Genomic DNA, 16,421 nt, shown 5'->3' with positions numbered 1-16,421 from the left:
CCTGTTTTATGGATGGATCTTAAGCAGAGATCTTACGGACCCATGCTGTTTCAACTCTACACATTATCATTAGTGACAGTAGGCCGCAGGCTTCTTTACATGAAACACAAGCTTTGCATTTTGACAGCTTGTTTTGTTGGTTTGATAATTAAATTGGATTTGATTGCTTTTTCCGCATGAACATAAGACATGTTTTCCTTCATTATCTAAGATCTACCAAATTAAGCAGGAAACTAAACAGCATGTCCCTCCATAAGGGGTTGCTCTTTTGGTGATGGTTTGCCTTAATGTAGCGTTTATGTCCCTCCAGCTCCTTTTATGATGACACGCTTTGACAGGAAAAACTCATAAAGGGCATTTATTAACCTGGAGTTTGGGTCAATTCATTTGATGGGGATGGCTTTTAAAAAGTTAAACCACCGACCCTTTAACCAGCCAGCCATCTATCATAGACTGCGTATATAGACCTGCATTTGATTCTATTGTTATGTATGAGTGCTAGCAACTATTAGGAACCACACTTTTCTGGATACTGAATGATGTGAAATCCATAATTTTTAAAAAGAAAACACAAATTGGCTTTGGCATGACTGTAGCAATATTGGTAAACAGCAAGTAGTAAAACAAGAAATTCCAACTTGCAAAAAAAGTTTTTTTTTCCACTTAAGCCCAGTTTGAGTGTCTGTGGCCTGCAAAGGGGACAAGTGAAGCAGTAAAGATCTTGTCAGCATGACCTCTAATCACCCCTGAGACTGTAATGGCTTCCATCTGGTCTACTGAAGACACCTGGTAGCCATCTTGGGTCTAAGGGGATCAAGATAGTGCGACAAACACCAACACATAACATCTCACATAACATCTCATCCCATAATGTTTAAGGGTTTCCACTGTTTGCATAAACTAAGACAACAAAACAGAAATCTTTCACTGGGAATTAGTTAAAAAAAAAAAACATGTCCGGTTGTATATTCTGTAATCACTTTGTACTTCAAGTCCAACCATGACAATGATAGGATTTTAAATATGACCGAGAGTCTACAGCCAAGCTAACAGCTCTGTGAGGCAGTACATAGGCTTGTCCGTACACCAGTATATAACATGCTTTAGAGAGTTTTTCCAAATCTGTCATGTCTTACCAACAAATAACAACAAATCCCTTGCCATGCTTCAGCAGGAACAACAGTGACTCAACACTCAACAAAGTAGAGTATTCGTACTCAAAGAATGTATGTCCTCACAGAGTGTACGTACTCACAATGTATGTCCTCACAGAGTATTCCTACTCATGGAGTGCATGTCCTCACAGAGGTCTGTACTCACAGAGTGTATGTATTCACAGTGTAAGTACTCACAGTGCACAGACTCACAGAGTGTTTGTTCTCCCAGAGTGTAAGTACTTACATAGTGAACACCTATGTGACACAGTGAAATGCTGGTTTTCTTATTTGTAAAGCTAGAGGCATCTAAATTAGGATCTTCAGTATTTACTTTTACAGACATTCAAAATGTGGATGAGAAACACTTGCCAACACAAAAGGTACAAGCTGACAGCTAATATTTCTAATATAACATGTGCCATAAAAATGTAATTCATCATGGAGATGTTCGGGCCATTTATATGCCCTAGATGCAAAAACAAATCAAACTTTTAACTGAAATAATGGATTTCGAGGGCCTATAAGGCAGCATGACATCATTTTACAGCCCCCAACACACTTTATTGTAAATGTCCTCCACATGACACAGGTTTTGTTGCCAGCTGGACTTTAACTGAATTAAAATGGCAAAGATAGCAATGGATGCAATTTGAAAACACCTTCGAAAAAAAACACAACATGGCATTCTGAGGTGTCAGGTTTCAAGAAAATTCTGTTATGAAGAGCTACAAAAGGAAGTCACTTTAATCAAGCACAAAACAGGAATCAGTGCTTTCATGTGTAAATTTGGCGTAATTTTGTTATAAGAAAGGACATTTATACAGTGGCTGTTTTCTTTGAAAAACATGCAGTAGAGTTATCAGACCTGAAACTGAAAAATAAGAGAAAATAAACCTTTATATTTTTTTGACACCAATTTGCATGCCGGACGTACAGTACAGTAACACAAGAGCAGTAATCTTTCCAGTATAATACCTTCAACAGCCACCCTTGGCTCATCCTGGAAAAAAGAGACATCTTTCTTCTTCTCAGAGTCCTCAATGTGATCATAGGTGATCTGGGGGATCGATACAGCTCTCTCTGAAGCCACACCCATAGAGCCATTACGTCTGGGCTTCAACCTCCTCTTGGTCCCTTTCTTCTGGCAGACAGAGACACATCAACCCAGTTAAAAAACAAGAAATATGTGTCTATTGTGGTGATAGCTTTAAAGGGCAGAGTTATTGCTAAAACTAATCAAACATATTACAACTGTTCTTCACCTGCAGCGATGGAAAAAAATTGAAGAAAGAAAATTAGTGACAACTTGTCCTGAAATATACAAGGTCAGGGTCAAAAGGTGCTTCATGCTGTCCTTCTGAAAATAAGTGAAGCTATTTCTAGTTGGGACCATTCTATCTTCACGGTACTAGTAAAGGCAGGTGACATCCAATGTCCCAATTAGCAGTTTGTGTAGCCAGAGATCAGTCCCTCTGCCTCCGCCTGCCATTCAACTGGCAATGCATCTAGCACCTAGCTTTGCAGGTGGTGTGGTAACACGGTGTTGGCCAAATAGCACTTACTGAGCCCATCCACCAATTGTTCACTAGAAAGCTTTTCTCTAAGAGTTCAGGATCCAGCATAGTTTCACTAATCAAGGCAGATCAATCAAGCAAATCACTCCTTATAATTAAGTTCAGAGAAAGGGGAACTACGCATACATGTTAACATATGCATAAAGATTGTAATTTGTTAAAAGTGCTAGCCTGTTGGCAACACTGTACACTTGGATACATTTCAGGTGGTCAAAATTGTCCAGGAAATGTATTCTCTGAACAATGAATGGACTTATCCAGCCATTTCAGCAAAGCGATAAAAAACCATGCATTGCTTAAAACACTGAAATACCTAAACACATTATTTTCTTTTAGTAACCGTATAGTTCACATTGTTGTTATACTTCATTATTTTACTAAGTGTTGTGCTTGAACACTGGTGGCATCAGCGTTATATGCTTAAGTTTCTTTGAGATCATAAGTATGTGCCGAGAGTTAGTGAATTTCTGAGGACTTAAATAGTGCCTCCAGTCCAATTTTTAGAACCACCGACCCAAACCAATGTCATGGATGTGGACTTTATCAACACTCAATTATTTGGACTCAGTGGATCAGACTTTGGCATTAACAAATGGCAAGCAGTTCAATCCAACTACCCGACGTTTGAATGACTCATTAGCAGAGAGAGTGAGAATGGAAGGTGGTGGTGGTGGGTTCCTAAGACTGAAAAAGGACAACAAAAAAGAGAATAGAGAGACAGAGATGGAAGGCATGAAGAAACTCTAACAGACACTAAGTTTAAGAGAGACAAAGAAAAAGAAACTGGTGGAGTTATATATAAAGAGAAGAGAAAGCCAAAACAAGAAAGAAATAGACCAAAGGAGCAGAAAAGGGCAGAGGAAAAAGCGGCAAAAGAGACAGGAAGAGCAGGGAAGAAAAAGAAAGAGTGAAATAAAGTCGGTTTAACAGAGAAGAAACAGGAGAGGAATCTTGAAAGACAGAGAAAGGGGAGAAAGAGGAGAGTCAGCGAAGAAAGTCACCTTCTGAAACAGAAAAGAGCGGAAACATCCTTCATTCTTTCCAATACATGTGGGTTCAATGCTACACAAAGATTTTTTTGTTGTTGTTCTACAAGACAAAAGTTTACTCCCATGAGAAAGGCTGCGGTGACATCATCTCAACTGACTGAGTCTTTGTCCAGTGGAGACAAAGGCCTGGAGTCATCCTGGTGGAGTCAGCCTAGGGGGGAGGGCTTCTGTGCGTATGTGTATTTATGTGTGTCCTTCTGTGTATGTGTATGTTTGTGGGAACTTAACTTGCCCCTTTATGCTGTATGGCCTAGGCATAACATAGCTGATATTGTTGTGAAAGGTGAACTGCACAAGGAGACAACACAGTGTGGGCCTGACATATGCAAATCCACTGTGCAGTATCACAGTCTGACAGCTTTTTCTGACAACGCTCTTTTGTAGACTTTTTGATATTCTGGATCTCAAGTATAACAGATTATTCCAATGTCTATGGAAAAAAGGTTTTTTCTCATATATGAGAAATACCACATATGTGTATTTCAATTCCAAAATGAAACATCTACAACCACAAACAAAGCCAACAAATGTTTGTGGTTTAAAGACTGGATTCTTTTCTTCTTTTCTGGGTGGGGTTTCACCTTTATTTGATATATCCAATAAACAGTGAATGAAAAAAAGATGTAAAAAATGTGCTTGGTTGAATTCAAAGCCCGTAGAAAGACGTACTTTGTATTGTATGGATTTATGTTTTTGGAAGAAAAGACTTGTCTTGTTCTTTTGAGGTAAATCAATCTAAAAAACTAAAAACTGCGCAAAATACAAGCCATACAATACCTTTGGCTCTTGGTTCTTTAATTTGAACTGGATAATTACCGATATGTTCAGTTTCCTGACGTAAGGGCTGAAGTTGTCAGATTCCACTGTGGTGACGGGCACTGGAGTTAGAACATACATTTTCCATGTCACAGCACAGCCGTTTGGTTTCTCTGCTGCATAGCATCTCCAAAGTGTCTGAGGAAGACAGGTCAAAGCACAGAATTAGTATTAGTCCATGCTTGTTTGTCAATATTAACCACAGATTCAGTGACATGTGAACATTGCTTTAAAAAGTACTGATGATTTTGGTTTAACATTTCCATATTTCTGTTTATTTTTTAAATGTCCGACAAATATTTATAATATTGTTTTCCATAATATCTCTCTATATCTGTTTTCATTAATTTGTTTTAGTCTCCAAATGTTTGTTAATATTTGTGCCATCTTATTAGCTTGTCACATGATAGGAGTGGGTTAAAATAAGTTCATACTTCTTCCCACTCCTTTTCAGATATGTTAACAGATCGATAAGTGTTCTCAAGTTGTTATTATTAATAATTTATTGTCTTGTTATTGATTTGTCTTGTTTTTATTTCGTGTCTGCTGTTATGTTCTTTACATCAATAATGCACTACACAAGGTGCTGCACAAATTAAGTTTGACTGATTGATTGAAAATATACAATAATTTATTCTTTATGCATCTAAACCATCTGTGGATGTGTCTGGTTTTTAATGATAACCTTGTGGATTGATATCAACATGCTTCCATGCTAAAATGTACCTGGATGAGGCAAGCTGCAGCAGGGATCTGTCTGTTGAAGTGCTTCTGTCTCTGCTTCTGTTGGACTTTCAGGGCAAACCCTGAGCCCAGGATACCCTAATCGGAAAGGATTAAATTGAAAAGAAAGAAGAATTATAAAAGTTGTTAAGTGTAGATATTATAAGTGTTGATGCAGAATCTCACAAAAAGACATTCATTTTCTTTTATCATTACATCCATACACCAGTACATTAAAAGGATAGATACAAGTTGTGCTTCAGAACAGAGAGCAATAGCTTAATTAAAAATGAAAAACAGGAGTCAACCAAGATGTAATTCAATTACATCTTGGTTGACTAAATTAAATAATGAATCTAAAATTAAGTTGTTCCTTACTGTTCATGAATTTCATATGACTCAAATTAAAATTATATTTACTGCAGGCAGAGCGAAGAAGGAGATGGCGAAGACACTGAAGCAGGAGGCAATGGCCTTGCCTATCCACGTTTGAGGAATTTTGTCTCCGTACCCAATTGTGGTGACAGTTACCTAAAGACAGAGAGTGGATGGAGTAACCCTTACATCTATAAACATTATCATAAGAATATTGTAGACATGTGTGACAGGAGACAAATCCTGCCACTTATTCAGGCCTTCACTAATGCAAAGAAGCTACACGATTGCAGGTTAAGGCCTGTTCTTTGGGACTCTCCTTTATCCTTCCCTTGATGATGAACCTCTTTGATAAAAATGGAATAAAATGTAAATAATTCCCACTTACATGTTAAACATTACACATGAAAAAAAAAGGTTTATTCAGAGATCAAAATCCAAAACCACAGAAGTCCATAACAGGAGTTAAACAATAAAGAGAAAGTATATCAGCCGTTCTGTCAGCGATGGCCGGGGTGTTTGAGGCTCTCACTCCACAAAGGGAATAAGATTCCCAACCACTAATCCTCAGTGAGTGTAGGAATTTCCCGGGGTGAGGGGGGAAAACAAATACCTCTTGCATTTGCATGTACACCCACTCTGAAAGCCGAGCCAATTCTGACACATTCAGAACACTTGGCTTACCGTGTGTGTCTATGGAGCATCGCCGCGTGAGCCAGCGTTGTTCGCAAACACAAAGCGGCTGATGTAAGGTGAGATACTTAAAAGGGCTTTGGGAGTAAGAAAGAAGGAGCATGAGCGGGAAGGGTGGGTGGGTGTGTGTTGGGGGAAGGTGGAGAGGTGGGGGACTTAATCCCTCATCCACAAATCCGATGACCAAACAATGTCCTCCTGAACATCAGAGTGGAATGGTCTACTCAAAAACACCCCTCTTATTCAGGTTGTAGGGTGTGTTGCAAAAACCTAATCATGTCGACACAAAAGGTCACAGACCTAGTCTTTGAATATGTTTAAGTGTGCATGTCTGTATGCATAAATGTTTGTTTATATGACTGCTGATCTGCATGCATATGTACAGTACGTGTGATTGCACCCGATTTGATTTGGACATAAGCAACACAACTACAAAATGGCAAGTTACACTGTGTCCTGGTTTAAGATAGAAAGGCTGTAAAAATCTGCCAAAAACAGGCATTACCTTACCAACCAAAAGAAGACGAAGAAGAGGAGAGGAGAGGCAAGGATGGCGAGGGAGGGAGAGAGGGAGAGAGAGAGAGAGAGAGAGAGAGAGAGAGAGAGAGAGAGAGAGAGAGGACATGAATCATGGCATTGACTTGTCCTACAGCCGTGCGCTGCACCTGGCCATCTGTTTGTGGAAATCATGCCAAAAGGAGGAATACACACTACGGGGAGCTTAGCATTTTCTAATCAGTGCAATCTCATTTCAATAAGCGCACAGACAAAAACACTCATAAACTTAACCAAAACCTATTGTAATGGCATATCATGACTCTCAAGTTTACAGTCTTTGGGGAAAAAAACTGTGCAAACCCCCAACCATAATTATTTTCTCAACATTGTGAACAGACCAACCTAAATTAAAGCTTTTCTTCAACTTTCCATGGAGCATTGAGGAGCACTGTGACCCCTTCAACCCTTGTTACATAGAAGATATTAATCCCACAATTAAAGATTTAATTAAGGGAACTGACACTTTATATTGGTGCTCTAAAAGTTCTTTGAGCCAAAGAGCCCAGAGGTGAATGCTTTATTACCGTCTCTTTGTGGCACACTGATCCCCTACACAAGACTGCCATAGGTTTCTCATTACTCTGCGCTTTCAATTCAAATGTTTAATTAACTACACTGGAAACCTGAGCCTCTGTACAGAGGGAAAATAAGGGGAACCAGCTCTGTGCACGAAAAACATCAACACACCTGCGTCTGTGTTGCGGGTTGCAGCAATTCTTTCATGCTACACAAAAACCAATGATGAAAATAAAAACACAAGGAGGTAAATAATTGGTCTAACCAGGGGGGTTAGCCATCTCCATTTTCCCAGTTAAGACTCCACGTGAGAGTCCATTGTGATGATTTTTTTCATAACAGCTTCCATGTACATATGATGTGGTCTTTCAAGGATGTAATGTGGGAAATTAAGTAGCATTCAAGGATCCAAGTAATATATGCATTGCTAAAAAACTAAATTTAGAAAACATACTTAAAAAGATCAGTAAAGGACTTGCCTCTTCTATACAATGTACTTCTATTTTCTAGTTAAGCGGTCTTACCACGCCCCACCACAGGGCATCGGCATAGCTAGCGAAGCCCGTCTTGCCCTCCTCATCCACAGCATCCTTCTCCGCCAAGTAGACAAAGTAGGAGGAAAAGATCAGGCCCAGGAAGCCAATGTACAGGGTGGTGATCAGCTCCTGAAAAACACATTAAGTGAGCCAAAGGCCATACTATGAAAATGTATGACATAATGTTCTACGTGTTTGATAGCCAGGATGGTGACAGTGCATTACTTCAAACATGTATGTTTCAAATGACCTGTGAGTGGCATGCTGTGAGCTGCTGCTGACTGACGCCAACCTTTCTCCTATTCAGTATAGTATGAGGTGTCAGGTCAGTTAATCCCTGAATGATTGTGCTGTCGGGTCTTAGCCATGTCCATGTGTGCTGAAGAGAGTAGCTTGTTGCCTCATTAAGCTGGAGGCTTGTGTTTGCTCAAGCTAGACTTGACATCTTGCTGACTTTTATGAGTTCTCTCAGGTCTTCATGAGGACTTATATGCTGCATCTCATGTCCATTATGTGATAGCTCTACGTTGTTCTGTCCTTGTTCTGGGTTGTCTCAAAGCCCTAATTTCTACCAGGAGGAGCGAGCATCGAGGAGGGACCATCGAGGAGCTATGGGCGAGGATACACAAGAGCAGGGTTCCGGGAAGCCCCTCTGAAGCTGAAAAGGTTGCTAATTCTGGCCATACAGCTGACAAATTCATGTGACACTTTAGGGGTAAGGAGGTATCATCCCTCTTAACGACATATGCTTGTTTCCTCTCTCATCTTCCCCGCATATGGAGTTATATTCCTATCTTTATTCAAGATTTGAATCAATGTCGCGTCTTTGTCAGGTTTTTCCATCCGATTTGTAGTACATGCAACATTGTGAAGGATATACAGCGATTTCAGTAGCAATTTGGTGGCAAAGATATTTCTGTCTTTGAACCAAAAGAAAGCCTTGGCACTTGCCCTCGCAGCAAGAAATGTATGGGTGCACGAGACCCTCAGGTCCAGAGAGCAGATAGGGGAATTCTGGCAGGTGAAGGAGGTCTGCTTTCACTGTGACCGGTTCCAGGGGTAATTTTGGCTCAACAGGGAGCAATTGGACAGCCTGCTGATGAGAGTTAGGCCTACGAGTTCCTGGATGGGTAATGAATGTGTTTTTATTCTAAATAAAATGTTGCATTTCATCACTATGTGTCATTGCATGTTTACATACATAAATCAGGAAGGCTGGCTCTGTGATCGGCTGCAGACAGGACACATTTGAAGCTGTGGTGGAGAGGAGATTACTGAACAACTGTTATCTATCATGAACAACCATGACCACCCTCTCCACCCCACACTGGTCCAACCGAAGAGCAGCTTCTCTAAGAGGCTCCGACAGCTTTGATGTCGCACGGACAGCTACAGAAAATCATTCCTACCACAGGCAATAAAACTCTTTAACACGTCATCGCTGGGTGCTAGATAAGACCTCGATACTCCACAATACTGCACTAACTGCAACCTGCATAATTGGTTTATTTACATTTAGTTGCACATTTAGTTTTCCCATCCTGTATATATTCAAATATTTGTTCTTATATTTCTATTATCATTAATATTATTATTATTTCATGTAAATTGTATGTATGTATATTGTATCCTAGTATTTCATAATATTTATATTCTGTGCTGTATGACTGATGTATGTTTGCTGCTGTAACACCATAATTACCCTTTTTTTATCAATAAATATCTATCTATCTCTTTATCTATCTATAAATATGAGGTCTGCAGTCATTGCATTTGGGTATATTAAAGCTAAGCTATGAGCCTAAATTTAAGGATTCATCATTATTCATTCATACTCTGGAAAACTGTTTGTTTAATGCATATGTGCAATTAATTCCTCAAAAACTAGAGCTTACATACTTGGAAATGGATAGTTATTCTGTCTAAAGGCCATTCACATAACTACCTACATGTGAACTTCAATGAAAATGAACACAACTTGTGTCAATCAGTCCAAACATATTTTACATCATTTAAACATACAAATATATCATACAAATACCTGTAATAATAAACTTGGTATTTGGTTTTTGTAGCTCACAACAGTACAGTTCTTCTCAGTTGCTTCGGCACATTTCTCAAATCAGAGATGACACTAATGTGAAACTTTGTCAAATAGGGAATGTGCATTGTTCATTACAGTATACTTACAGAGTGAACCGTTAAATATGGATAACAACACAAAGCAGTTTCACTATCGGTATAAACAATGGCGTAAGGACTTATCAGTTTAAATGGGTCACTGTTGTAAATACCTGATTTGTAAACTTCCAGCAAGATACACACTTTTGCAGGTCAGTCTCTATGCGGTGCAGTATACACCAATTGTTTTAAGAAATGCACTCACAGCAAATTATGATTCAACAAATATACCAAAGCAACTGAAAAAAACGTAACATAGTTATGATTGTATTTCAGTGGAGACGTGTCCATGTTGATTTCACAAAGCTAAAACAAACCGGAATTATTTAAATGTAGAGGCTACAATAAGCTACACACCTGGCGTGCCTATTATGGTGGACATATGCTTCCAGAGCATAGTTTTGCGTTCAAGGTCTTTGTACGATCTCAAACTTGTGTCGCACAGCTCTGGGAGATCGCTGACGGCCAAAATCAACCTCTCGTCCATGTTCCGTTTGTGGATCCAAGTGTATTCTGCGTTTTCTTATTTTATGTTTTTCCCCTGACACGCAAATGCACGTCACAGCGCACCACGGCCACAGTCAAGTTAAACCATGTTGAACTTTGACCACGGCACGCGCAATATTGGCTAAGCGACAATGACGGGTTTCATAACGCGGTGCTGACGCGTACAATGTGAACCGCACCCAAGACAATTTAACCAACATTCAGAAAACCAGAGTAACATTGTGAAAGCATTAGTCCTTTGTGGAATATTGTCTAGTTTATAATATATACACACAGGTTAGCAAATATACACCCAGCACACATCCTCACGTGCTTAGTCTATTCCTTTCCACCAACTTATTGACACTGTCAAGGGCAATATATTTCCACTAAACAGAGCAGATCATTCGAGTGGTCATCTGACAACAAGGAGATGGCAACAAATCACATAACTAAAGAACACGGGCCACTTCAGGGATTGAGAAAAGAACATTACATTCTTTGATTTCATTGTGTAATGCCTAATAAAATATTGAAACAAATGGGAAGGATCTGATGAAAGAAAAAGGAGAGGCAACCTTTGACTATCTCTCTTCTTCTCCTTATAAAGCCCGGTCCGCTGTGGCTTATTTGTGCACATATATATGTGCATGTATTTCTGACAGTGCACATCGCATTGCTGTTATGAGCAGTAAATTACAGCAAGAACAGAAAGGCAGAGTCTGGTCTGTGTACTCACCCCACAGAAGAGTCTAAAGCTAAGTAATGCAGCAGGAGTAATTTGATTTGATATATGTTAAAAAAAAATAGTATAAAAACAAGGAAATAGTTTTAGCATTAGCCTGAATACTTTCATCCTACCTGTCGATGAATAAAGACTACAGATCCCAGGAGCCTCCATGTTCCTCCCTGTCGATCCACATGAAGCATGCGCAGAATTTGGAGAAAACGGATGCCCCTGCAACACACAACACCTCATTATCTTATGATCCCTCTCCATGTACTTGAGTAAATAACAAAATGCAGAACAAAAAAAGTCACTCTACCTGATGGCAGACGTGGCAAACACTTGGCCATTGGATCCTACACCAAGCACAATGATTGAAGCAACGACCACTATCAAATCTGTGTGACATAAAGACATACAGTAAAAAGAGAAGAGACAAATAATCAAATCAGGGTTGCAATTATTTCAGTTTTAATGAAACATTGCCCTAAAATTATGCTTTACATCACTTGAATGGTCTAAGTTGTTGATCTACAAGAATAATACATGACATCTGTTGTATTGTATGGAAGCAAAGGAAAATGCCAGGTGCACCTATGATTGATATGGGCTTCCTGATAAAGCGGAGGCGTCCTTTGATGCCTGCATATTTGCTGCGACAGCCTGCCGACCACAGCCGGACCACATACTCTGTGCCAAAGAACAGCACCAGCACAATCTCCTGTGAAGCACAATACAAACACAGAGCAAGGGTTACATTAATCCATTAGTACAGCAGCAATAATTGTGAAGCACATACAGGACGAGTGGATGTGGAAGTAGATAAGGTATCAACTCTAAAAGCATTGATAACACTGTGCCACGCATTAAGACTAATCTTAAAGCATTAATCAAGCCATTATACACACAATATGATATAAATTGGTAATGACAGGTGTGTGAGACAGAGAAAATAAGGTGGTCTAGTAATACTAAGACCCCCCAACCACCCAGGATGAAAGATGGAGGTTGATAACATGGCTGATGACAGCTCATATTGAGACAGGGTCAATGGCTAAGTGATTGGAGCCATACGATGAAATGCTATCACATGGCAGCCTAACAGATAAGAAGGCTAAATAATCAACTTGGGTGTTCTTTGTTATAAACTTTCTGCAGTTGAATAAGGTAGTTCACTCTACTTGTTGTAAAATAAAAAGAAGGCTTGATTTTCAGTTATAACGATATGCACCTGCATATCAGTGGAGGTTGGTTCTTCTTTAAATTGCGTTCCAATATATGCCATAATGCATTTGTTTTTCTATTATGTGCATATGCTTATGTGAACCTCTGTGACTTAATTAAGCCTGAGATCGTTTTCCTGGCCACCGTGTATGCATAATATTTAGCCACCATACAGTCTGTTAAAACCTAAGGCCATGTGGGTGGTCATCTTGCTGATTGCTTGAACTGGCTGCTCCCTGACCACCTCTTGTATGAAACCTAATACCATGAGCCCTGCTGCAATAACACAGCACCACAGAGCCCCAAAACAATGACTTGTCAATCAAATCAGACACTTTTGCCAGCCCAAAGAGAAAATGCAGTAATGTGTATTTAGTGATAGTTTTGCAACTGTTCTGTGAAAAACTATGCAATACCAATCTAAGGCCTCCATCAGGGTTATCATAGTAATGGGGCAGACAGATCCATTTTGCTGCTTTCTAAAATTTCAGTTTGCCCACTCGCCCATAATCATTAATTAACTATGTTTACAACTTTGCGCTTAAGTCATCTGGCCTGGTATTCCTGAACCCCGTTTGCGTTTACTTTCTTCATTCAGATTTGAATGGCATTCAGAGGTCTGGAACCGAGATACCTCATCCATTTTAATTGAACTTGGGCAGTCAGCCATAGCCTTATTGGTTGTTTAAGGAAGTAACAGACTACCTTTCAAGTCCTTGCTGCTGTGTTTATATAGCAATGTATAATCAATAGAAATCCTTTCTGGCTGAAGATGTTATTTAATTATTATTTAACAAAGAGGTTATATGCGCATAAATGTTTAAACAGTTCTTTGTATTCTGGAATATACAAAGTGTAATCTATTACTAACACACAAGCATTTGATAGCTGCATTCTATATACACAACTTCTGATGTGTGTCTGATGTTAATTACTTGGTTAATATCTTTGTATAATATGCTTTCTAAAAAATAAAACAACTTAATAAGCATTCACTAAAACTGCCACACATGTAGATGAAAACATCAGCAGCAAGACCGATGGCCAAAAAAATTACAATTTGTGTTTAATAATTATGAAATCCACGGATATCATTTGAAAGTCAAAGTAGCGTATAAATGTGAGGAATTTGAAGGGATTAGTCATAATAATTTCATAAAATGGGTCACCCAGATGTTGGAGAGTTTTGGATGTTTATCAGAAACGGGCAACTACTGTATGTGTTTACTGAAAACTGACACCCGTTCGCAGAGCAATAATCTCGTCAAGCCAGAAGAGGATGAAGCTCATTTAAAGAGCTGCTTGGGAATTACAATAACAGATGAAAATGTGATTAGATTGCTTCATCTGTGTGTCCCACTACAAGGGATGTGGTTTAATTTTAATTTAAGGTCTATATTAATTGTTAATATGTTAAATAAAAGTTTACTAGATTAATTACTGTACTTTCTATAAGGATTTGAGGGTGGTGTTTTGCTAGTTATTCAATGTTTTTTCCAGCCCTGAAGCACAATGGAACGTTCTTTGACAACCAGTCTAGACGTATGTATGAATGCAGCTTCCTTGTTAGTGCACCACCTAATTTTCACAAAACCATTTGTTTTTGATTGGTAATTACTATCATTTGCTGTCCAATGCTGATTTCACAGTATCACATTTTCTTCCAGTAAAAACCTCAAAGGCAATTTGCTGCCTTCAACCTTTATTGGGACCTTGTTAAGCTTGCTGCATAGCTGTGCACCTACACGCACAGTGAGGGCACAGGAATAGTAAAATGCATTCAAAAAAAATCGAATAAAAAGGAAGCAATGAAGAATACCTGGGCAGAAGAGAGGACAAAGAAGAGATCTATGTGATATATGGGTGTGTCTGTAACTGTGCATGTGTGTGTGTGTGCACATGCTTCTGTGTCTCCTGTCCAGCCTGGTCAGCTTTACTTTGGCAGCTGCCCTGAAGGCCAAATATCCTCAAGGACTAATGTCCCCTCTGCCATCCAAAACAAGCAGCCTGTGATTCACATATGTCCACTAACCCTGAACTTTCTAAGTATAGCTCTCCCACACACACACACACAGACACACACACACGATAAGGTATTATCTTATCTCACAATTAATATTGAACCAAAACCATGCATAACAAATACACATTACAGTACAGTATACACCCACACACAAAACACACAGGTATACAAATAAACAAGGTTTGACAACTCAAGAGAAAAGACTAAGAGTAATTTGGTGTGCAGAAATTAAAATGTTCTCTTTACATTTTTATGAGGCTGATTACTGCTGGTCTTTTTAGTAATGGAGCAACAGAAAAAAAGGAATAGGGAGGGAGGAGAGGACAATAAAGAAAGGGAGAGAACGAGAGTTAGAGATAACGATAGAGTATTTAGCTCTTCTTGGGTAAAAATAAATGAATAACTGTGATAGTAGGTCCACAAAGGGCACTGGCTGAAGGTTTACAGAACACAGTGTCCACTCTATCCTTTGTTTGCCAACGGGACTCAGGAGGTGTACATATGTGCGTCTTTGTGAGTGCGTGTGTGTGTCTTTCCATTTCTGTATGTCCAACCTTTGTGTAAACTGTGCATGACTATGCAGAATAGATACGTTTATATTTACAGTGTGCTGTCAAGAGATAGATGATGCAAACTCTTTGTAGTGTTTCCAAACAAGAGCCATAGTGTTCTCTGTTGTAAGCCCTGGATTTATTGCATCACTTAGCAACCTTAATAGTCTAATAAGCCACAAAAAAGCCAATTTACCAGCAAGTATTAGAAAGTACAGTCTGTGTGGGGCCAAATAATTCTGCCTAACCAGTGGCATCCCAATAGCTTAAAATCAGTGGCTCCTGACCATTCCCATGCTAATAACGTACAATATGTACACATGTTACTTACTGTTAAGGGCTTTGGATTGATGCGATACAAGTTGGCGGAAGTTGTGTGATGGTAAAAGGGATTAGTCTTGTAGAGCTTTGCAGTGTTTTTGTGGCTGTGGTGTAAGATGGCGAATAGAATCCTTCCAGCCAAGATCTTCTGTCTCCATCATGTGGATACAGGAGGGTACTGCAGTGCAGCTATTACAGCTCTTTTGTTCACTCATGATCAAGATCTATCTCTGTCAAGGAAGCATCACTAAATAACACCTGAATCTCTGTACCTCATTATGTAGGCTGCAATGACTTTCTCATCATTATCCATTAAATCTATTTAAATATAGTTTAATTTAGAGAAAAGGTTCCCAGAGCCCAGTGTGACACGCTAACAATACTTGTTCCCTGATGCAACCATCACATGTACAATCCATGTGAGTAAAATATTAAGATGCTTCTGGATTCAGACTGTTTGTAGAGTTACGAAAGTTTTATGTTTGGTATATCCGCACAATAATAGTACTCACCATCCAGAAGAGGGTTCCTGTAGCAAACTCTGCATATTGCTCTATAGTGGACAGCACACTGAAGATTAGACACACCAGTACCATGACGAAGCTGTAAGAAGAAAAACGTTTTTTCCAGTCAGTTGTCGCCACATATAACTTGCTATTTCAGTGATTAAAAAAAAAAAAAGCAGGAAACATTTTTTACTATAAATATTTATTGTTTTATGAATCTGACCTTCATTCAAGTATCTGATAATAACCTTCAATTTACCCTTACTACATAAAAAGGATCCATCAAACAATTACTGTATTTGTCCCAACAGCAGTTGGTTGAACAATGACAGCAAACTATTGAATACAAAATTGAATACAAAATAAAATTATTAAAAAATTATAAAATATGTAGAATTTAGGTCC

General features: G+C 39.0%; 1 protein-coding gene across 3 annotated transcripts in view; it reads right to left on the bottom strand.

The window, feature by feature from the left end:
- kcnq1.2 (potassium voltage-gated channel, KQT-like subfamily, member 1.2) overlaps positions 1 to 16,421 on the bottom strand; it is a 189,486-nt gene that overhangs the window by 144,726 nt on the left and 28,339 nt on the right. For 2 of the 3 annotated variants that reach the window (XM_034879092.1, XM_034879094.1), the window contains exons 3-11: positions 16,023 to 16,113; positions 11,986 to 12,112; positions 11,711 to 11,789; positions 11,526 to 11,622; positions 7,986 to 8,126; positions 5,740 to 5,850; positions 5,323 to 5,418; positions 4,597 to 4,734; positions 2,133 to 2,298 (exon numbers count right to left, since the gene is read on the bottom strand). In XM_034879092.1, coding sequence (XP_034734983.1) covers positions 2,133 to 2,298; positions 4,597 to 4,734; positions 5,323 to 5,418; positions 5,740 to 5,850; positions 7,986 to 8,126; positions 11,526 to 11,622; positions 11,711 to 11,789; positions 11,986 to 12,112; positions 16,023 to 16,113 — 1,046 coding nt within the window. The remainder of the gene's footprint in view (positions 1 to 2,132; positions 2,299 to 4,596; positions 4,735 to 5,322; positions 5,419 to 5,739; positions 5,851 to 7,985; positions 8,127 to 11,525; positions 11,623 to 11,710; positions 11,790 to 11,985; positions 12,113 to 16,022; positions 16,114 to 16,421) is intronic. The other variant, XM_034879093.1, reaches the window with a different exon arrangement.

The sequence above is a fragment of the Etheostoma cragini genome, chromosome 8, assembly GCF_013103735.1.
Source record: "Etheostoma cragini isolate CJK2018 chromosome 8, CSU_Ecrag_1.0, whole genome shotgun sequence".
Classification (NCBI taxonomy): Eukaryota; Metazoa; Chordata; class Actinopteri; order Perciformes; family Percidae; genus Etheostoma; species Etheostoma cragini.
The sequence above is the reverse complement of the archived record's forward strand: the minus strand, read 5'-3'. Positions and strand labels throughout refer to the sequence as shown.